This window comes from Trachypithecus francoisi, unplaced genomic scaffold (assembly GCF_009764315.1).
Source record: "Trachypithecus francoisi isolate TF-2019V2 unplaced genomic scaffold, Tfra_2.0 Lachesis_group0, whole genome shotgun sequence".
Taxonomy (NCBI): Eukaryota; Metazoa; Chordata; class Mammalia; order Primates; family Cercopithecidae; genus Trachypithecus; species Trachypithecus francoisi.
The window spans coordinates 19843280-19860113 of NW_022681453.1; the positions used below are offsets into that span (position 1 = coordinate 19843280).

The window sequence follows — 16834 nt, forward strand, 5'->3', positions numbered from 1 at the left end:
AACATTCCTTTGACTTGCTTGCCTGGCAGGTAGGTCCTGGCTGTGATGAGCACTGTAGCCTGGTTCTGACATTCAGACCAAAGACAGAGCTCTTCCCAACTTGGACCCCTGTCTCCAAACAGTAAGCCCACGGTCCAGGGTCCCATTCACACTCCCACTCCCGACCCCCACACCTCAGGGGCAGTCTGTCCCCTCCAGCTTCCTGACCTGACCTGGGAGAGGAAGCCAGGCCAGTTTGACGTGCAGGTCCTGTCTAAAGCCCAGTCCTGACCCCTGCGCCAGCCCTTACAAGCCATGGCTTCTGAGCTGAGGGGTGAGTAGCTTCTGACTCCAACCACCCAAGAGCAGTGGTGGGCAGCTAGCCTGATGAGGTCGTGCAGGACACGCAGGGACCAGGAGCCAGGAGCCAGTTGAGGTCTCCATCCCAAGTTCTTTGGAAAAGGATAACAGCCCTCAGGCTAGCAGAGGGGCAGAGCTAGGAGACTGCTGGAGTCCTGTCCCTCCCCAGGCCGCCTCCCACCCAGTCCCTGATGCAATCCCACCCCACCTCCGCCAAGAAGCTACAAGAGACAAGGCCCAAAAGAGGAGGCTTTTAATACAAAGAGGGTGGGGCATGGCCTGGGAAGGACTTAAATAAGGAGGGTAAGAGTGTCAGGAACCAGCAGCTGGGGGTACAGGGACCCTGCGGAGTGGTATGATGCAGACAGAATTCCGAGCCTCTTTGATTCTCCACCATCGGCCAAGCCTGCAGATAGCGCAAGAAGCAGTTGAGACTCGGCCCAGTCTCCACCCCATTTCCACCCAGCTGTCCAGCCTGCACCACCTTACCTGAACCCTTGAGGGCCACACGTACCTGTGCTCTTGCCCCACCCCAGCCACTAGGAAGTCCCCAGAGCTGGAGAACTTGAGGCTGTTGATAAAACCCACCTGAGCAGAGAGAGAGAGACAACACAGAAAGACATTAGAATGCCCCTCCACCACCGTCCTCAGCATCACAGTCAAGGGCCAGGCCTTACCAGGCCTGGGTTAAATCCCTGCTCTGCCTCCTGCCACCTGGTGACACAGGCCAGTCCTTCACCTGTTGGGGCCTCAGCCTCCACATCTGCAAGATGGGGGTAAGCAGAGCACAGGGCTAGCAGTGAGTTTGTGAGGATGAAGGAGGCAGTGTACACCAAGTATGGCCTGAGGCTGGCTCCTGGTGGTGGGGCCCTGGAGACCCCATGACTGTCCCCATTGACCTAGACCCTGCATTCTCAGCACACATCACTGACAGATCCTGCCACCCTCCCCCAGGTCACCCAAGTGTGGACAGTAGGGTCCACATGCTCTAGCCTGGCACCCAATCTGGCACCAGCGGTGCAGAACCCATCACAGGGCCAGGTCTCCATGCCTCTGCCCATGCTGCTCCTGACTTGTACCCCAGCACCCTGGACAGGGCCTAGGATAGGAAGCGGAGCAGAGCGGGGAAAGTGAGGAGGGTTCCTGCCAGGCCCTGTGCTACAAGCTGGCCCTGCCCTGAGAAGGTTCCCTTCTGGCAGGAAGACAGACCTTAAAGAGCTAATTCCAGGGGCCTCAGCAGTGTGGCAGAGACAGGCTGAGCATTCAAGCCCACTTACTCACCAGGGGAATGTCGCAGAGAAGGTCAAGCTGCCGGAAGCCTTCCCCACACTGCCAAAGCCGCACGCAGGAGCTGTGGGAGCCTGGGGAGACGAGAACAGTGAGCAACCCCCACACCGGCCCACCCGGCGACCCCTCCTCCCTGCCTCTCAGGGCACCCACCTGTAGCCACGAGATCTGTGTTGAGAACGGCTGCCACCGACGATATCCAGAAGGGTTGCTCCAGGCCTGGCTCTCCCTGCAGCCCGTGAGCTTCACGCTGCAGGGCAAGTGGTCGCTTCTTGGAGAGGCCCCACAAGGCCACAGAGCTGTAGACAGGGAGGGAATACAGCAGTGAGGGGGCCAGAGGCAGAAAAGGCCACACGTGTAACACAAAGGATTAATGCTTGAGGGGATGGGTACCCCATTTCCCATGACGTGATTATTACGTACTGCATGCTGTATCAAAACATCTCAAGTACCCCATAAATACATACACCTAAGTACCCACAGAAAATTTTTTTTAATTCTAAAAAAAAAGAAGAAAGGCCACATGACAGGAAGGGATCAACAGCACACAGCCCAGACAAGGTCATCTGAGCTCTCTGCCTCAGCATCCTCATCTATGAAAAGAGGTTACAACAGCTCCCCCACTGGGGGCGCCCTGAGGCAAGCTCAGGGCCCCATGGGCAGCCAGCGCTCGGGAGCAGAAGCCGTGGCCAGAGACATCCAAAGGAGCTCTTACCCATCGTCCGCGCCAGACACCATGTGCTCCTCATTGATTAGGTGGATGCAGTCGATGGAGCCCCTGAAGAAAGGGGCTGTGAGGGGCGTGGCCCAAGCCCACCCCCAACCCATGTAGCCCCCACTGGCACGGCAGGCCACCTTACTGGTGGCCATAGAAGACAAGCTGGGACTCCTCGGGGATCTTCCACACACGTACAGTCCCATCCCGGCCCCCAGCCGTCACACAGCACTCCCGGCTCAAGGCATCCAGAGCAGCCACTGCGTCCTGGTGTCCAAAGCTGGAGGGCCAGACACAGCAGGATGGGGTACCGCGTGAACTCAGCACGTACACTCACACACCCTCTTCCACGCCATCCACATACCCTCTCCCATACACACACACCCTCTCCCACGCCATCCACATACCCTCTCCCATACACACTCACACACCCTCTCCCACGCCATCCACATACCCTCTCCCATACACACTCACACACCCTCTCCCACGCCATCCACATACCCTCTCCCACGCCATCCACATACCCTCTCCCACGCCATCCACATACCCTCTCCCATACACACTCACACACCCTCTCCCACGCCATCCACATACCCTCTCCCACGCATCCACATACCCTCTCCCACGCCATCCACATACCCTCTCCCATACACACTCACACACCCTCTCCCACGCCATCCACATACCCTCTCCCACGCCATCCACATACCCTCTCCCACGCCATCCACATACCCTCTCCCACGCCATCCACATACCTTCTCCCACGCCATCCACATACCCTCTCCCACGCCATCCACATACCCTCTCCCATACACACTCACAGTGTCTCCACGTAGGAGTTCTCCGCCACATTCCACACCTTCACGGAGCGATCGTGCGATGTGCTGTAGAGCTGGTGGGTGCCTCTGCGGAACGCCAGCCCCTAAGGGTGCATGGGGAGAGGACAAAGGGGACCTGGACTACAGCAGGCAAGAGACAGTTCAGGCCCAGGGAGGACTTCCCAAAAAGCAAGCCATGTAGCATGTCCTGTGAGGCACTTTTGTGCAGCCCAGCTGTATTGCTCAGGTTGGAGTGCAGTGGTGCGATCATAGCTCACTGCAGCCTCCATCTCCTGGGCTCAAATGATCCTCCATCTCAGCCTCCCAAAGTCCTAGGATTATAGGCAAAAGCCACCACACCCTGCCCAGAGGCAGCTTCTCAAGGCCCTCCCTGATTCCTGAGCAAGCTCAGCCTGGTCTCCCCCAGCTCCTCTCCACCCCTCTAGACCATTTATGTACTTTACAGCACCACTCACTACCCACTCGCTACCCCAGGATGCAGGTTCTCTGAGGACGGGGACCCCAGAAGCCAGCACTGAGCCTAGAACACTAGCATGTGCCCGCTAAAGATCCACTGGGGTAGACCCAGCTCCTCACCGACACTGCATCCCGGTGTCCTGTGAAGGTGTACAGGTGCTGGCAGCTCTGGGCCTCCCAGATGAGAATGAGCTTGCTGCGGTCACCCGAGGCCTGCAGGGATGAAGACAATGACCACAGGCACCCACCGTGCACCAGACCTCCCACCTGCCCCCAGGGCCAACCTGGCCTTACAAGGTACTTGCCGTCGGAGGAGATGGCCATGCAGAGGACATGGCTGCTGTGGCCAGAGGGTTTTCCCTCGGCACCCTTCTTGGCTCGAGGAATCACACGAAGCTTCCGTCCACTCTCCACGCTCCCTGCCATTGGGGGTGGGAGAGAAACTACTGGGATGGGGGACTAGGGCTGGCTGGTAACCTCCCTCAAGGGGCAGCATGGAAAGAAGAGCCATGGCAAAGGTCCCAGACTCCACCAGAAGACCTGGCTCAGCCACCATGAGCCTCCGGACAAGCTGCCTCAGTCTCCTCATCTACGAAGAGGGACATTAGTGCCAAATAGCAGCCATGAAGCCCAAAGAAGAGAAGAGATGCACAAGGGCTTTGGGATTGATGGTGTGAGCTCTCCTGTTACTACAGCGGGTGGAGAAGGAACTGCTCAGCCAGCAACAGATGGGAACGCAGGAGGACCGAGCACTCAATCCAAGGACTGCACAGCCTCAAATGTCTTCTAGTCCAACCACCCACCTGCGGCATTAATTCCCATTAAATCATCTTCCTGACTTTGCCAGAAGGTCACTAGGGACAGGGAGCTCATAAGCCCCACTGCTGGGCAGCAGCTTCCACTGTCACCCAGAGAGCACCTCTAGGGCAGCAAATCTGCTTCCAGAGACTTCTCCACTTCAGGGCTCAGCCTGCCGTGACCACTCCCGCTGCCCTGACCGGCCCTCCCAGATTTTCCCTGAGGGCTGCAGCCCCTCCCAGGCACTCACTCACACTTAATGATGGTGCAGTCTTTGGCGGCAGAGAAGATGGCCGAGTCATCGGGGGTGATGACCAAACATGTGACAGAGAGCTGGTGCCCCCGTAAAACACGAATGTCAGCTGAGGCTGGGGCCTGGATCTGGGCAGACAGGTGCTGGGTCACTGTGGCTAGTGGCATAAAGGCACCACTCCACCAACCCCACCACACAGTGTTGGCCTTTCCTACCCAGGCCAGAAGGAAAACAAGACCCAAGGCTACAAGGACCAGATCCTTCCCTGACCGGATAGGCCCAAGTGTCCACCATGTTCCAGAGCAAAGACTCCCACACACTGAGCCCACACTGAGCCACCTGCCCACCAGCCCAGGTGGGGTCCCCAACTCCCTCTAACCTTGTACCGAAGTACCATGCCCACTCACCTCCTTTGCCACCGACTTCTGCAGCCTGCCCCTCTGCTCGAGCTGCACGGAGAAGAAATGGATGAGACCCTGGGAGCAGATCAGCTCCACCCCCGCCCTCCCCAACTCTCCCTCCACTTACCACATCCTCCTTCAGGCGCCCTGCCACCTGATCCTCCTCAAATGCACGGGCCTCAGCCTTCTCCTCCTCTGCACAGGACAGACCAGACCAAGTAAACTGAGGCTGAGATGCCTCTTTCCCCTTCCATCCCACTGCTGCAGGGCAGGGTGATGTGGGAAGCTCCAGCTGCCTCAGCAGAGGGGAGGGCGGGCTGGAGGGTTTCCTCCTGCCTTTACTTATCGGATCAGCCCCCTGCAGGCTCCCCAGGAGGCCCATGAGAGCTCCTGGCCACCCCCACAGAGCAGCCAGCACCGACAGCCCGGGCACCCACTGGAAACCCATGTCAGTCACCCATCAAGTGGCTGGGGTTACAGCAGCGGGCAGCAGAACAGGACAGGCACAAGCCCTGCCCATGGCTAGCCTGCCCACTGGCTCACCTTGCTGACGGAGCTGCTCTAGGTAGAGCTTGGCCAAGCGCAGCTTCTTTTCCTGTGCAGTTTCCTCCAGCTCTTCCTCCTCCTCTTCAGGCTTCCTTGGAGCTAGGCTTTGGGCAGGAAGTGGCTGGGTCTGAGGGGCTCACCTTGTTCCTGTGGCCACTAGGATCGTGCCTTCTGAATGCTCGCCCTGCCATCCAACCTTTCCCATTCCCTGCCAGCCCACATGGCCGGTGACTACACAGCAGAAAACTGAAGGATGTGACTCCCCAAACTAAAAGGCCCCACTCAGTGCCCCACGTAGGGGGGGAAACAGACCCAAATCCCAAAGAGATCACTAAAGACTCTCAACTCTGGGGGAAAGAGGAGGCTTCCAAGAGAAACCAGGCTTCCAAAAGAAATCAGGTCACATACAAAGAGTCAGGAATCAACATGCTCGGGCATCTCAACAGCAATATTGAGAATAAGAAGACAAAGGAGCCGCACACACAAACCTTTGAAGGAATACACTGACCCCTAAAATGCCATACCCAGTCAAACAATCAACGACGACACCGCCACGTATGCAAAGTGCCACAGAACTTTCTCCCTCTTTCTTAAGAAGGATAGAGGATGTGCTCCCCAAACAAGAGGGTAAACTTGGAAAGAGAAGGGAAGGGATACCAGAAACCAGAGATGCGACACAGAGAGCAGAAAAGATGACACCATCCCCAGACGTGACGGGGGCAGTCTGGATCAGATCCATGGATCCACCAGGCAGACACACCGGGACTGTCATCACCACAGCACCATCCTTTACCCTGGGAACAAGGTTTCAAGTGAACCTTGACTGTTTGGGGATTGACCCTTACTGGTGAAGGTACTGCTTTCCCTTCCATGACCCAGCCCTCGTGACCAGCTGAGAGTACTCACTTCACTCAAAGTGAGAGTACTGAGAGTACTCACTTCACTCCTGCTTTGACCTGCTCCTGGGAGCTGGGGGTAGGTCATGGGCACTCAGATGCAGAGAATCCAGGGCAGCCCACTCCCTCTGATCATGTGCCTGCAGACATCTAGTCTCTGTCCACTCCCGTAACCGGGTTTCCCAGGACTCACTCGTAATCCTGCCCCTGACTTCCCCAGAAGGGACCTCAAAAACTCTCAGCAAAGCCAAAGCTGGACCATGCCCCAGAAATAATTCAGTGCCCTGTGCCTGGCAAGCCTTCAGCCAACAGGGCTGGTGCTGCCCTTCCCTTACACAGCCAAGAGACCTGTGTTAACTTCAGACTTCTACTCAATTTCGCCACACCAATCAATCTATTGTTGAAGGATTCATACGCTTGAGGCAGAACGCTAAAGAAATGCAAGGGAAGACACACTATGATTCCATTTACAGGATATGCTAGAAAATGCACGACTCCAGGGGCAGTGGTTAGCAGAGACTGGGGGAGAGGGAGAGGGGCTGACTACGAAGGAGCAGGAGGAGTTTTGGAGGGTGATAAAACCCTTTATCTTCAGGGTAGCAGTGGTCACAGGACTGTGTGTGTTTGTCAAAACTCACTGAACTATAACTTTAAAAAGTGAATGGTACTGTCTGTAAACTATACCTAAATGGAAAATACTAATTTTTTAAAAGAAGAGTAAAGAAACCAAAAAAATGATTAACTCAAGTTAGGAAGTTTCTGCAAATGTTCTAGTTCTTAACCTAAGTGGTAAGTGTACAGAGATTCACCAATTTACCACTACTCTCTGTAGTACAAATACATCTCATTCATTCTTCTGTATCTAACACACTTCACAACACAACATTCTAAAAATATTTAAAAGCACTTAGCCACACTAGTCTGTCACACACTCACCCACAATAACCTTCGGATTAAGAAGAGTACATTAATGGATGGGTGTGGAGGCTCATGCCTATAATCCCAGCACTCTAGGAGGCTAAGGTGGGTGGATCACTTGAGGTCAGGAATTTGAGACCAGCCTGGCCAACATGGTGAAACTCCATCTCTACTAAACATACATAATTAGCCAGGCATGGTGGTGCAGGCCTATAATCTCAGCTACTCAGGTGGCTGAGGCAGAAGAACCACTTGAACCTGGGAAGCAGAGGTTACAGTAAGCCAAGATCACGCCACTGCACTCCAGCCTGGGCAATAGAGTGAGACTGCCTCAAAAACAAAAACAAAAAAAGTACATTAAGTCTTTCTGTAAGCAAATTAAGGCAACACATACTCAATCTTAGAAGAGAGGTTCTAAAGTCAGCTCACAGGGAAGGCACTAGGATTCTCTGGTCCAAGAGCCTCCCATCCACAGGGTCAGGCCTGACCCCTTGCCTGACCCTTTGAAATCCTGCAAGCAACCACACCCATCACTTGCAGAAATGAGAGAGGCATTCAAAGCCCTCTACAATTTGCATGCACCTATGACCAGCCCTCCTGTTTTTGTGTGTGTGTGTGTGTGTTTTTTAGACAGGGTCTTGCTCTGTGACCCAGAATGGAGAGCAGTGCATGATCATAGTTCACTGCAGCTTCAACTTCCTAGGAAGGGATCCCCCAACCTTAGCCTCCCGAGTAGTTGGGACTACAGGTGCAGACCACTATACCCAGCTAACTTTTTTTATCTTTGTACAGACAAGATCTCGCTATGTTGCCCAGGCTGGTCTCAAACTCCTGACCTCAAGCAATTCTCCCACCTTGGCCTCCCAAAGTGCTGCGATTACAGGCGTGAGTTACCAGGCCCAGCCCCCTTCCTTCTTTCCTAGTGCCTATTCTGGCACACTTACACCTCAGACTTTCCTCTGATCCCTGAATGCCTTCCCTACCTCTCCATGACAAACTCCTCTTCACCTCTCAAGACCCTATTTAAATGTCCCTCCTCTGTTCCCAGAACACACAGCTATAAGATACACATCTCACCACAACACTGTCTTCACCTGCCTGCCTACCTTTGCTGTTCCCTGAAGGCCTTCCCTACCTCTCCGTGAAAGACTCCTCCTCATCTCTCAAGACGCTATTTAAAAGTCCCTCCTCTGTTCCCAGAACACACAATTATAAAATACACATCTCACTACAACACACTCTCTTCACCTGCCTGCCTATCTCTGCATTTCCAACAGTAAAGACAGTGCCTGGCGCGTTAAGAGACGGGGAGTCCAGTAATTGTGAAATTGCAGGAAAATTGGCAAGGGAAGAGAGATGCAAGAAATACTTGACAGCTTTGTTCTGTTTTCCTGCAATTTCACAATCAGTCCAGTCCCTGCCAAAGACTAAGGAGGTCTCAATGGCCTCGGATTGGGGCCTAGGGTCCTTCCCACCCAGAGACCTCGCAGAAACGAGACTGCAGGACCAGCAACTAAAGGAAAGAGCCACGATCTCAGAGCCAAGGGCCAGAGTCTTGGGTTCTAGGCTCAGCTCTGCTCGGACTCACTGAGTCTTCCATACACCATGGGCCTCAGTTTTCCCTCCCACTACGTGCAAAAGAATAGCTCACCTCTCGCTCTCAGAGTCGCTGGAGATCTCCTCATTCATTTTGCCGCCACCCTTGGATTTGCCCCTGTTCCCCGCAGAGTCGGCCTGGGAATTATACGGTCCTTTCTTTGGTTAGGGGTCCCGACCACGCTGGCATGACCAAGGGCCCCCTCGGGTCCCTCAAAACCCCAGAACTGGGAAAGGCGGTGGCTCCTGGGTTAAGCGCACGGCTTTCTAGGATTTGGCCCGAGGAGAGAGGGACGAAGCTGAGTCCAGCAGGGATCCTGGGGGAAGGGCTGGGGAAGGGCCCGGACCCAGGTCCCCTGGATGGGATGACGGTTGTCCCAGTAGCAGGGCTGACCGCGGGCCTCAGAAGGGCCATGCTCACCTTTCGCCGCCGCTTGCCGGCCCCCGCGCCAGCCCCGACCCCAGAGGCCGGCTTTCCCCGCTTACGAGCTCCCGCTGTTGCCGACATGCTGCCCACCAGGTGTGTAGCAGCAGCCGCCGGGGAACTCACGTGGCAGCTGAACCCTCCCAGCTCCCCAGCCGCATGGCAAGACCCCGCGTCCTGATAGGCTTCCACCGCCCGCCGGGCCCCGCCTCCTACTGCTCCATTGGGTCCTTAGGCAGGCTCTGCCTCGCCCCCAAGCACCCATAGGATGCACGCTTGTGGCCCCGCCTCCTGAAGTTCCTAGGCTCCCGCACCAGGCTCGAGTAGGAAGCCCGCATCTCCCGGGCGCTTCCGGCCTGAAGCTGTGGCGCTTGCGCTCTGCTGCTGGCCGACTTCGAAGTCGGAAAAGACTTCTCTGTGTTTGTGCGCCTTGGCCGCTGGGGGACGCCAGAGACGCGGAGTCCTTTCGCGTTCTAGAGCGTGACTCCTCCCCTCCTTGGGCAGCCCGGCACTAGACCCAGCGGGGATCCAAGCAGCCCCGGGGAGAGGGAGGCTGCGTCGTTACCCGGGCCCAAGGTCACTGGGCGACTGGCAGATGCGTGCTGCAGACCCCGGCCACCGGAGCAGCGCTACGGATGCGACTGCCATGGCCGTGGATATGTCCACCCGTCCGTGGGACTGGTCGCCTGACTCGGCCTGCCCCAGCCTCTGCTTCACCACACTGGTGGCCAAATAGCCGATGTCTAATTCCCCACACAAGCTCATCCCCGGCCTCTGGCGATTGTTGGGGAATTCCCTCCCTAATTCACTCCTAAGGCTCATAGAGAGTTGTTAGACCTGGAACTGCCCAGGTTGGTGCACACAACCAGGTGGGGTGGCAGCCAAGACCTCTCCCATGTCCCTGCTTTTCTTAGGTGAGTGTCCTACGGTCCTGCCCACAGCCCTCCGCAGGGCAGGGCAGGGCAGGGCAGGGCAGGGCAAGGCCTGGTGGGACTGGTCTTTGCCCTCTGGCAGTTCAAGACCACTGATCTGGAGTTCTGGCTCCTCAGAACTCTTGAGTCTATTGGGAAGGACCAGCCTGGCCTTCCCAGCACTGGATTCTAAGCTCCGGGAGGATAAATCTGGCCCCAAGAATCCTGCTCCCAGGAGCCTCTGCCCACCCTCCCCCATAGCTCGGTGACTCAGCCCGGCAACCATGCCAGGGCTGAACTAGCTGACACAGTGGGAGGAGCCCTGAAGTGGAAGACAGAGATCCTCCTTTCACTTTCACTACCCCTCAGGACACACAGGTGAGCTGGAGAGGGTAGGGAGCCAGGCAGACCCTGTTGACCCGAGTGGGCAGACTGAACAGAGTCCTAATCTTGCACTTGGGACTGGGGAAAGGGGCGTTTCTGAGTGACAAATAGCCGAGTGTGGTCTGGGACTGGGAATGCTGTCAGGGTGGACAGAGGATGCAGTGGGAGGCCACCGAAGGGCCAGCCTGGGGTGGGGCAAGTTGATGCTGTGCTGACCCAGGGTGGGGATGGGGAGTGAGAGTGGGTCGTTAGGGATGAGGAGACCATGAAGGCCTAAGGGCTTCTCTGTGCCCTAGGACAGCCATGGCTCCAAAGCGGAAGTGCCCGGTACAGACTGAGGGCCCTGAGAAGAAGGGCCGGCAGGGGGGAAGGGAGGAGGACCCCTTCCGCTCCACCGCTGAGGCCCTCAAGGCCATGCCCGCAGAGAAACACATAATCCGTGTGGATCCAACATGTCCACTCAGCAGCAACCCTGAGACCCAGGTGAGCTGCAGTCCCCAGTCAGGCCCAGAGCCTGCCCGCTGATAAGCACAAACACACCCAGGCCACCCCCTTAGGGCTCAGTTCTGGTTTTGGAGCCCAAGGCCCCCAGGCAAGCGCCAGAGCAAGGCCATGTTCTCCTGACCCTAGACGTCAGGGCTGTGTCCCATCAGGTCCAGGCAGGTCACGTCTGCCCTTCAGACCCCATGCAGGCCTCCCCCCACCACACTTAGGGAAAGGCTCTGACTATATCAGTCTCCTGTGTGCTCGCCCATGTCCCCTCAGGGCAGAGCCATGTCCCTCTCAGATTCCCCCATCCAGGGCCCAGTTGTGTGCCCCTGAACTCCCCACACCCCCATGTCAGGGTTTAGCCATGTCCTGTCACACCACATCCCCGAGGGAAGAGCAGTGACCGCCCAGGCTTCCAAGACAGGGTCCCTCTGACTCCCACTGCTGTTGGACTCCTGTCCCCATCAGAGCCCTCTCGGTGTGCAGCCAGGCACCCCATCTGACCCCAGCCAGACTGCCCCCCACCTCCCCTCTGGCCCAGGTGCATGAGGACTATGACTGCACCCTGAACCAGACCAACATCGGGAACAACAACAACAAGTTTTACATCATGCAGCTGCTCCAAGATGGCCACCACTTCACCTGCTGGAACCGCTGGGGCCGTGTGGTGAATGCCCCACCTGCTCTGCACATACTCCACAGGGTCCCCAAAAGGCCACAGCTACTGAGTTGGGGGGCACACCCAACTGTCCCGGGGCACTCAGCACAGGGCCTGGCCCAACACACAGGCCAGCAAATGTTGATGGTGGACATACCCCTGAAGGCTGTCGGTTTCAGGGAGAGGTAGGCCAGTCGAAGATCAACCACTTCACAAGGCTAGAAGATGCAAAGAAGGACTTTGCGAAGAAATTTCGGGAAAAGACCAAGAACAAGTGGGCGGAGCGGGACCGCTTTGTGGCTCACCCGGGCAAGTATATACTTATCGAAGTACAGGGAGAGGATGAGGCCCAGGAAGCTGTGGTGAAGGTGAGATGGCCAGGGAAGGTGGGCCGGCCCTGGGCTGAGGGAGGGGACTGGTTGGAGAGTCCCTGTTGGTTGGGCTTTGCCACTGCCCAGCTGCGCAGCCTCAGCCACAAAACTCCCCTCTGGCCTCAGGCTGGCCGGTCTCTGTCTGGTGTCACGCCCTGCCCAGCTGCTCCTGCCCACATGTGCCCTCTATCTTCAGGTGGATGGAGGCCCAGTGAGGACTGTGGCTAAGCGGGTGCAGCCCTGCTCCCTGGACCCAGCCACGCAGAAGCTCATCACTAACATCTTCAGCAAGGAGATGTTCAAGAACACCATGGCCCTCATGGATCTGGGTGAGGGGTGAGAGGCAGGCAGAGTGGCAGGGGCTTCAGGGTGGCAGGGCTGTGGGGCTGAGTCTCCCCACTCCCCTGTCCCTCCAGATGTGAAGAAGATGCCCCTGGGAAAGCTGAGCAAGCAACAGATTGCACGAGGCTTCGAGGCCTTGGAGGCTCTGGAGGAGGCCCTGAAAGGCCCCACGGATGGTGGCCAAAGCCTGGAGGAGCTGTCCTCCCACTTTTACACTGTCATCCCGCACAACTTCAGCCGCAGCCGGCCCCCGCCCATCAACTCCCCTGAGCTTCTGCAGGCCAAGAAGGACATGCTCCTGGTGAGGGCTGGCAGGGGTGCGGGCAGGCAGTGGGGCAGTGAACAGACAGCCTAGGCGAGCAAGATGAGGTACAGGTAGCCGAGAAGGCCCACAGGGATGGATTGCCTGGGCAGGCTGACAGACAGGTGGGGAAGGCCAGGCAGACAGATAGGGTGGGAAGGGAGATGTGCATACACAGTTTGGGTGGCAGCAGTACCAGTTGTGTGAGAGAGGATAGGGGAGTCCAGAGGTCAAGTGGGAAGACAAGCTGCCAGGGCCCATCATCCTAGGTGCTGGCAGACATCGAGCTGGCCCAGGCCCTGCAGGCAGCCCCTGAGCAGGAGAAGATGGTGGAGGAGGTGCCGCACCCCCTAGACCAAGACTACCAGCTTCTCAAGTGCCAGCTGCAGCTGCTAGACTCTGGAGCACCTGAGTACAAGGTGAGTTAGACCCCATAGAGGGGCCAGGCTATCAGTGGGCACCGTCCCTCTGCCCACCTGCCCTTGAGGTGCCCAGAGGAATACTCACCTTCAGCCTTCCCTTCTTGTGTCTCCAGGGCCTGAGGAGGGCTTGGGACTGGAGAAAGAAAAGAAGGGGATTAGCTCCTGAGCCTCCCACCCTGGCAACCAGCTTCTGCTCTCCCCACAGGTGATACAGACCTACTTAGATCAGACTGGCAGCAACTACAGGTGCCCTACTCTTCAACACATCTGGAAAGTAAACCGAGACGGGGAGGTGAGCGAGGTTCCTCCACCCCCTCCCCCATCACCACTGTGCCTTAGGAAGATGTCCTTGGCTTATCTGCCCCTTAGCAAATCATTCAGCAACTCTGGTCAGTTTCTACCGGCCATGAGTGCGTGTGAGTAAGCAGAGGGGCGCTAGGCCTTGGTCACACCTCTGAGCAGCAGGGCAAGGCACCTGAGTGCTTGGGTGGCAGGACTCCCATTTCTCACTTCCTCTCCACTCAGGAAGACAGATTCCAGGCCCACTCCAAATTGGGTAATCGGAAGCTGCTGTGGCATGGCACCAACGTGGCCGTGGTGGCCGCCATCCTCACTCGTGGGCTCCGCATTATGCCACATTCTGGTGGGCGTGTTGGCAAGGGAATCTACTTTGCCTCAGAGAACAGCAAGTCAGCTGGCTATGGTGAGGTGCCCCTCTGGGCCAAGCCCTGGGAGGGTTGGCACTAAGGTGGATTGGGCCCAGTCCTTGCCCACTGGAAGCTCATGGTGAATCCAAGAGAGGAATCCTTTCATGGTTAATGACTATAGTGCTCAGTGGGTTGTCCTGGGCTTTGGCGGTGGGGTTCTTAGAGGAAGTGTCTGATGGTCAGGGATGGCTTCCTGGGGGAGGTGATACAGATAGGATGGGTTTACCAACCAGACCTGGGAGGGGGTAAAAGGGGAGCCTTTGAGCCAAGTGTGGTGGCACGCACCTGTAGTTCCATCTACTCAGGAGGCTGAGGCAGGAGGAGCGCTTGAGTCCACGAGTTTAAGGCTGCCATGAGCTATGATCACATTCTAGCCTGTGTGACAGAGCCAGACTCCATCTGAAAAAAATAAAAATAAAAAAGAGGAGATGTCAAGGCAAGGGGATGGGCAGAGAGGCTGGGAGGATATGAGGATGTGGCAGGTCAGGGCTTCCAAACACTTCCTGATACTGGAGCCCAGAGCAATACCTAGTGGGGCAGGGTGGGTTAGGGGCACAGAACGATTGATGAGGCTTTATCCAGAGAGTGATGGTGAGCCTAGCTGGACTTGTCTGTAGCAGGATCCCAGTGGCTACAGCTATGGAGACAGGGGCAGCAGCCAGAGGCTGAAGGGAGGCCATGCTCTCAGCCAGGCTGGATGTGATGGGTGCCTGGCCCAAGGGCTGGGAGGTGCAGGGGAGGGAGCCCGTGAGAGGTGCATGTAGGACGTGGGATGGGGAGCGTGTGGGAAAGGGTCAATGCTGTCTCCAGTGACTTCTGAGTTTCTGGCCAGGAGTGTCCTCACCAAAATGACCTCCCCAGACCAGCTCCTCAGCCCAGGTTGACCTCATCATTGGAGGCCAGCTGGCTGAGAGAGCAAGGACAAAGGAGTCATCCCAGAACAGATGGGGCTGAAGTTCTAGGATGCCTGAGGTCACCAAGAACAAGGGGTCCACCAGGAGGGCAGAGGAGCTTAGGAAAGAGTGGCGGGGTGGAGGGCTCAGGAGAGCCAGGGCGAGGAAGTCCCAGGTAGGGGCTGATGAGGTCAGGAGCAAAGTCAGCAGAGCAGGCCAGGGAGAAAAGCCTTTGCCCCGGGTTTGGTCAGTGGGAGGCCATTGCTGACCTTGGTGAGGACAGCAGAGGGTGCAGAGGCCTGGCCATAGGGAGCACAGTAAGGTGGGAGGGAGTGGGCCGGGACAAGGAGGGAGTGACGGCTGGAGGAGAGTGAGCCTTTTCTTGCTGGAGCAGCAAAGCCAGAAGGGATAACATCGCAGCAGAGAGCGGCCCCGTGGGTCAGCAGGAGAAAGGCTGAGCTGCCCACTGGTGCCTCCCTGTGTTCTCCAGTTACTGGCATGAACTGTGGGGCCCACCATATCGGCTACATGTTCCTGGGTGAGGTGGCCCTGGGCAGAGAGCACCATATCACCACGGACAACCCCAGCTTGAAGAGCCCACCTCCCGGCTTTGACAGTGTCATTGCCCAAGGCCACACCGAGCCTGGTGAGTCCTTGGAAGCTGGACAGCCCAAGGAGAGAGGTGGGGCTGAGCTAGGGGCTGGGACATTTTCAGGGAGGGGGCTGGGAAGAGGGACAAAAAGAAGCTTCGCTGCAGTCACTCAGTTTGTCATTTGACAAATATCCACTGGTTCAACAAATCATTCCTGGGCATCCCGGAGGGCTTCAAAGAGAGGAGTCTTGACTGAACATTGAAGGATGAGTACGAGTTTCCCAGAGAGAAGTCGGGGCAGACACCGCAGGCAGGAGCCCCAGCCCCTGCAGTGGTTTGGAGGTGGGCAAGGTGGAAATGAGCAGGCGTGCCCTGTGACAGACGTGGAGAGCATAGTGGGTAGGACTTACTCGTAAGGACAGGGACCAGTGACCCCTGGGCCATCCTGGCCCTTGCTGTGCCCTGCAGATCCGACCCAGGACACAGAGCTGGAGCTGGATGGCCAGCGAGTTGTGGTGCCCCAGGGCCAGCCTGTGCCCTGCCCAGAGTTCAGCAGCTCCGCATTCTCCCAGAGCGAGTACCTCATCTACCAGGAGAGCCAGTGTCGCCTGCGCTACCTGCTGGAGGTCCGCCTCTGAGTGCCCGCCCTGTCCCCTGGGGTCCTGCAAGGCTGGACCATGATCTTCAATCGTCCTGCATATCTCTGGTACCCCTATATCACTCCTTTTTTTCAAGGATACAATACGTTGTTGTTAACTATAGTCACCATGCTGTACAAGATCCCTGAACTTATGCCTCCTGTCTAACTGAAATTTTGTATTCTTTGACCCACATCTGCCCAGTCCCTCTCCTCCCAGCCCATGGTAACCAGCATTTGACTCTTTACTTGTATAAGGGCAGCTTTTATAGGTGCCACATGTAAGTGAGATCATGCAGTGTTTGTCTTTCTGTGCCTGGCTTATTTCACTTAGCATAATGTGTACCATATTCACCCATGTTTTCACAAATGACAAGATTTCCTCCTTTTTTAAGGCTGAATGGTACTCTGTTATATGCACCACATTACCTCTATCCGTTCATCTATCAGTGGACACCAGGGTGCTTCCATATCTTGTGAATAGTGCTGCAGTGAACTGGGAAAGCAGACATCTCTTGAACATTCTGATTTCATCTCCCTTTGATGTATACCCAGTAGTGGGGTTTCTGGATCCATATCACCTCTTCTTACCAGGCTCCCCTGTGTCCCAGACGTCAATCCCTTCCCTCCAATCCCTGTTAGCCTTGATGTGGCTGTGG

At 56.7% G+C, this 16834-nt stretch overlaps 2 protein-coding genes across 5 annotated transcripts; one reads left to right on the forward strand and one right to left on the reverse strand.

The window, feature by feature from the left end:
• Positions 1 to 574: 574 nt before the first annotated feature.
• RRP9 (ribosomal RNA processing 9, U3 small nucleolar RNA binding protein) lies at positions 575 to 13583 on the reverse strand. 2 transcript variants are annotated; one of them, XM_033209237.1, is made up of 16 exons: positions 13563 to 13583; positions 13432 to 13479; positions 9100 to 9182; positions 5632 to 5738; positions 5216 to 5283; positions 5095 to 5136; positions 4689 to 4815; positions 3931 to 4055; positions 3757 to 3849; positions 3163 to 3263; positions 2487 to 2621; positions 2342 to 2404; positions 1780 to 1925; positions 1621 to 1700; positions 854 to 927; positions 575 to 745 (listed from the first exon to the last, which is right to left on the reverse strand). In XM_033209237.1, exons 3-16 carry the CDS (start codon positions 9135 to 9137, stop codon positions 652 to 654), a joined length of 1293 nt encoding a protein of 430 aa, XP_033065128.1. In that variant the 5' UTR covers positions 9138 to 9182; positions 13432 to 13479; positions 13563 to 13583; the 3' UTR covers positions 575 to 651. The 2 variants fall into 2 exon arrangements, with proteins under 2 accessions (XP_033065128.1, XP_033065120.1); XM_033209229.1 differs by lacking the exons at positions 13432 to 13479; positions 13563 to 13583 and adding an exon at positions 9466 to 9775 and having other exon boundaries at positions 576 to 745.
• Positions 10365 to 16569, forward strand: PARP3 (poly(ADP-ribose) polymerase family member 3). Of its 3 annotated transcripts, none has more exons than XM_033209218.1 (11): positions 10365 to 10382; positions 11065 to 11246; positions 11794 to 11919; positions 12090 to 12278; positions 12478 to 12610; positions 12698 to 12924; positions 13194 to 13343; positions 13552 to 13638; positions 13872 to 14049; positions 15437 to 15592; positions 16007 to 16569. In XM_033209218.1, exons 2-11 carry the CDS (start codon positions 11067 to 11069, stop codon positions 16174 to 16176), a joined length of 1596 nt encoding a protein of 531 aa, XP_033065109.1. In that variant the 5' UTR covers positions 10365 to 10382; positions 11065 to 11066; the 3' UTR covers positions 16177 to 16569. The 3 variants fall into 3 exon arrangements, with proteins under 3 accessions (XP_033065109.1, XP_033065092.1, XP_033065101.1); XM_033209201.1 differs by lacking the exon at positions 10365 to 10382 and adding an exon at positions 10624 to 10757 and having other exon boundaries at positions 11060 to 11246; XM_033209210.1 differs by lacking the exon at positions 10365 to 10382 and adding an exon at positions 10672 to 10757.
• Positions 16570 to 16834: the final 265 nt, after the last annotated feature.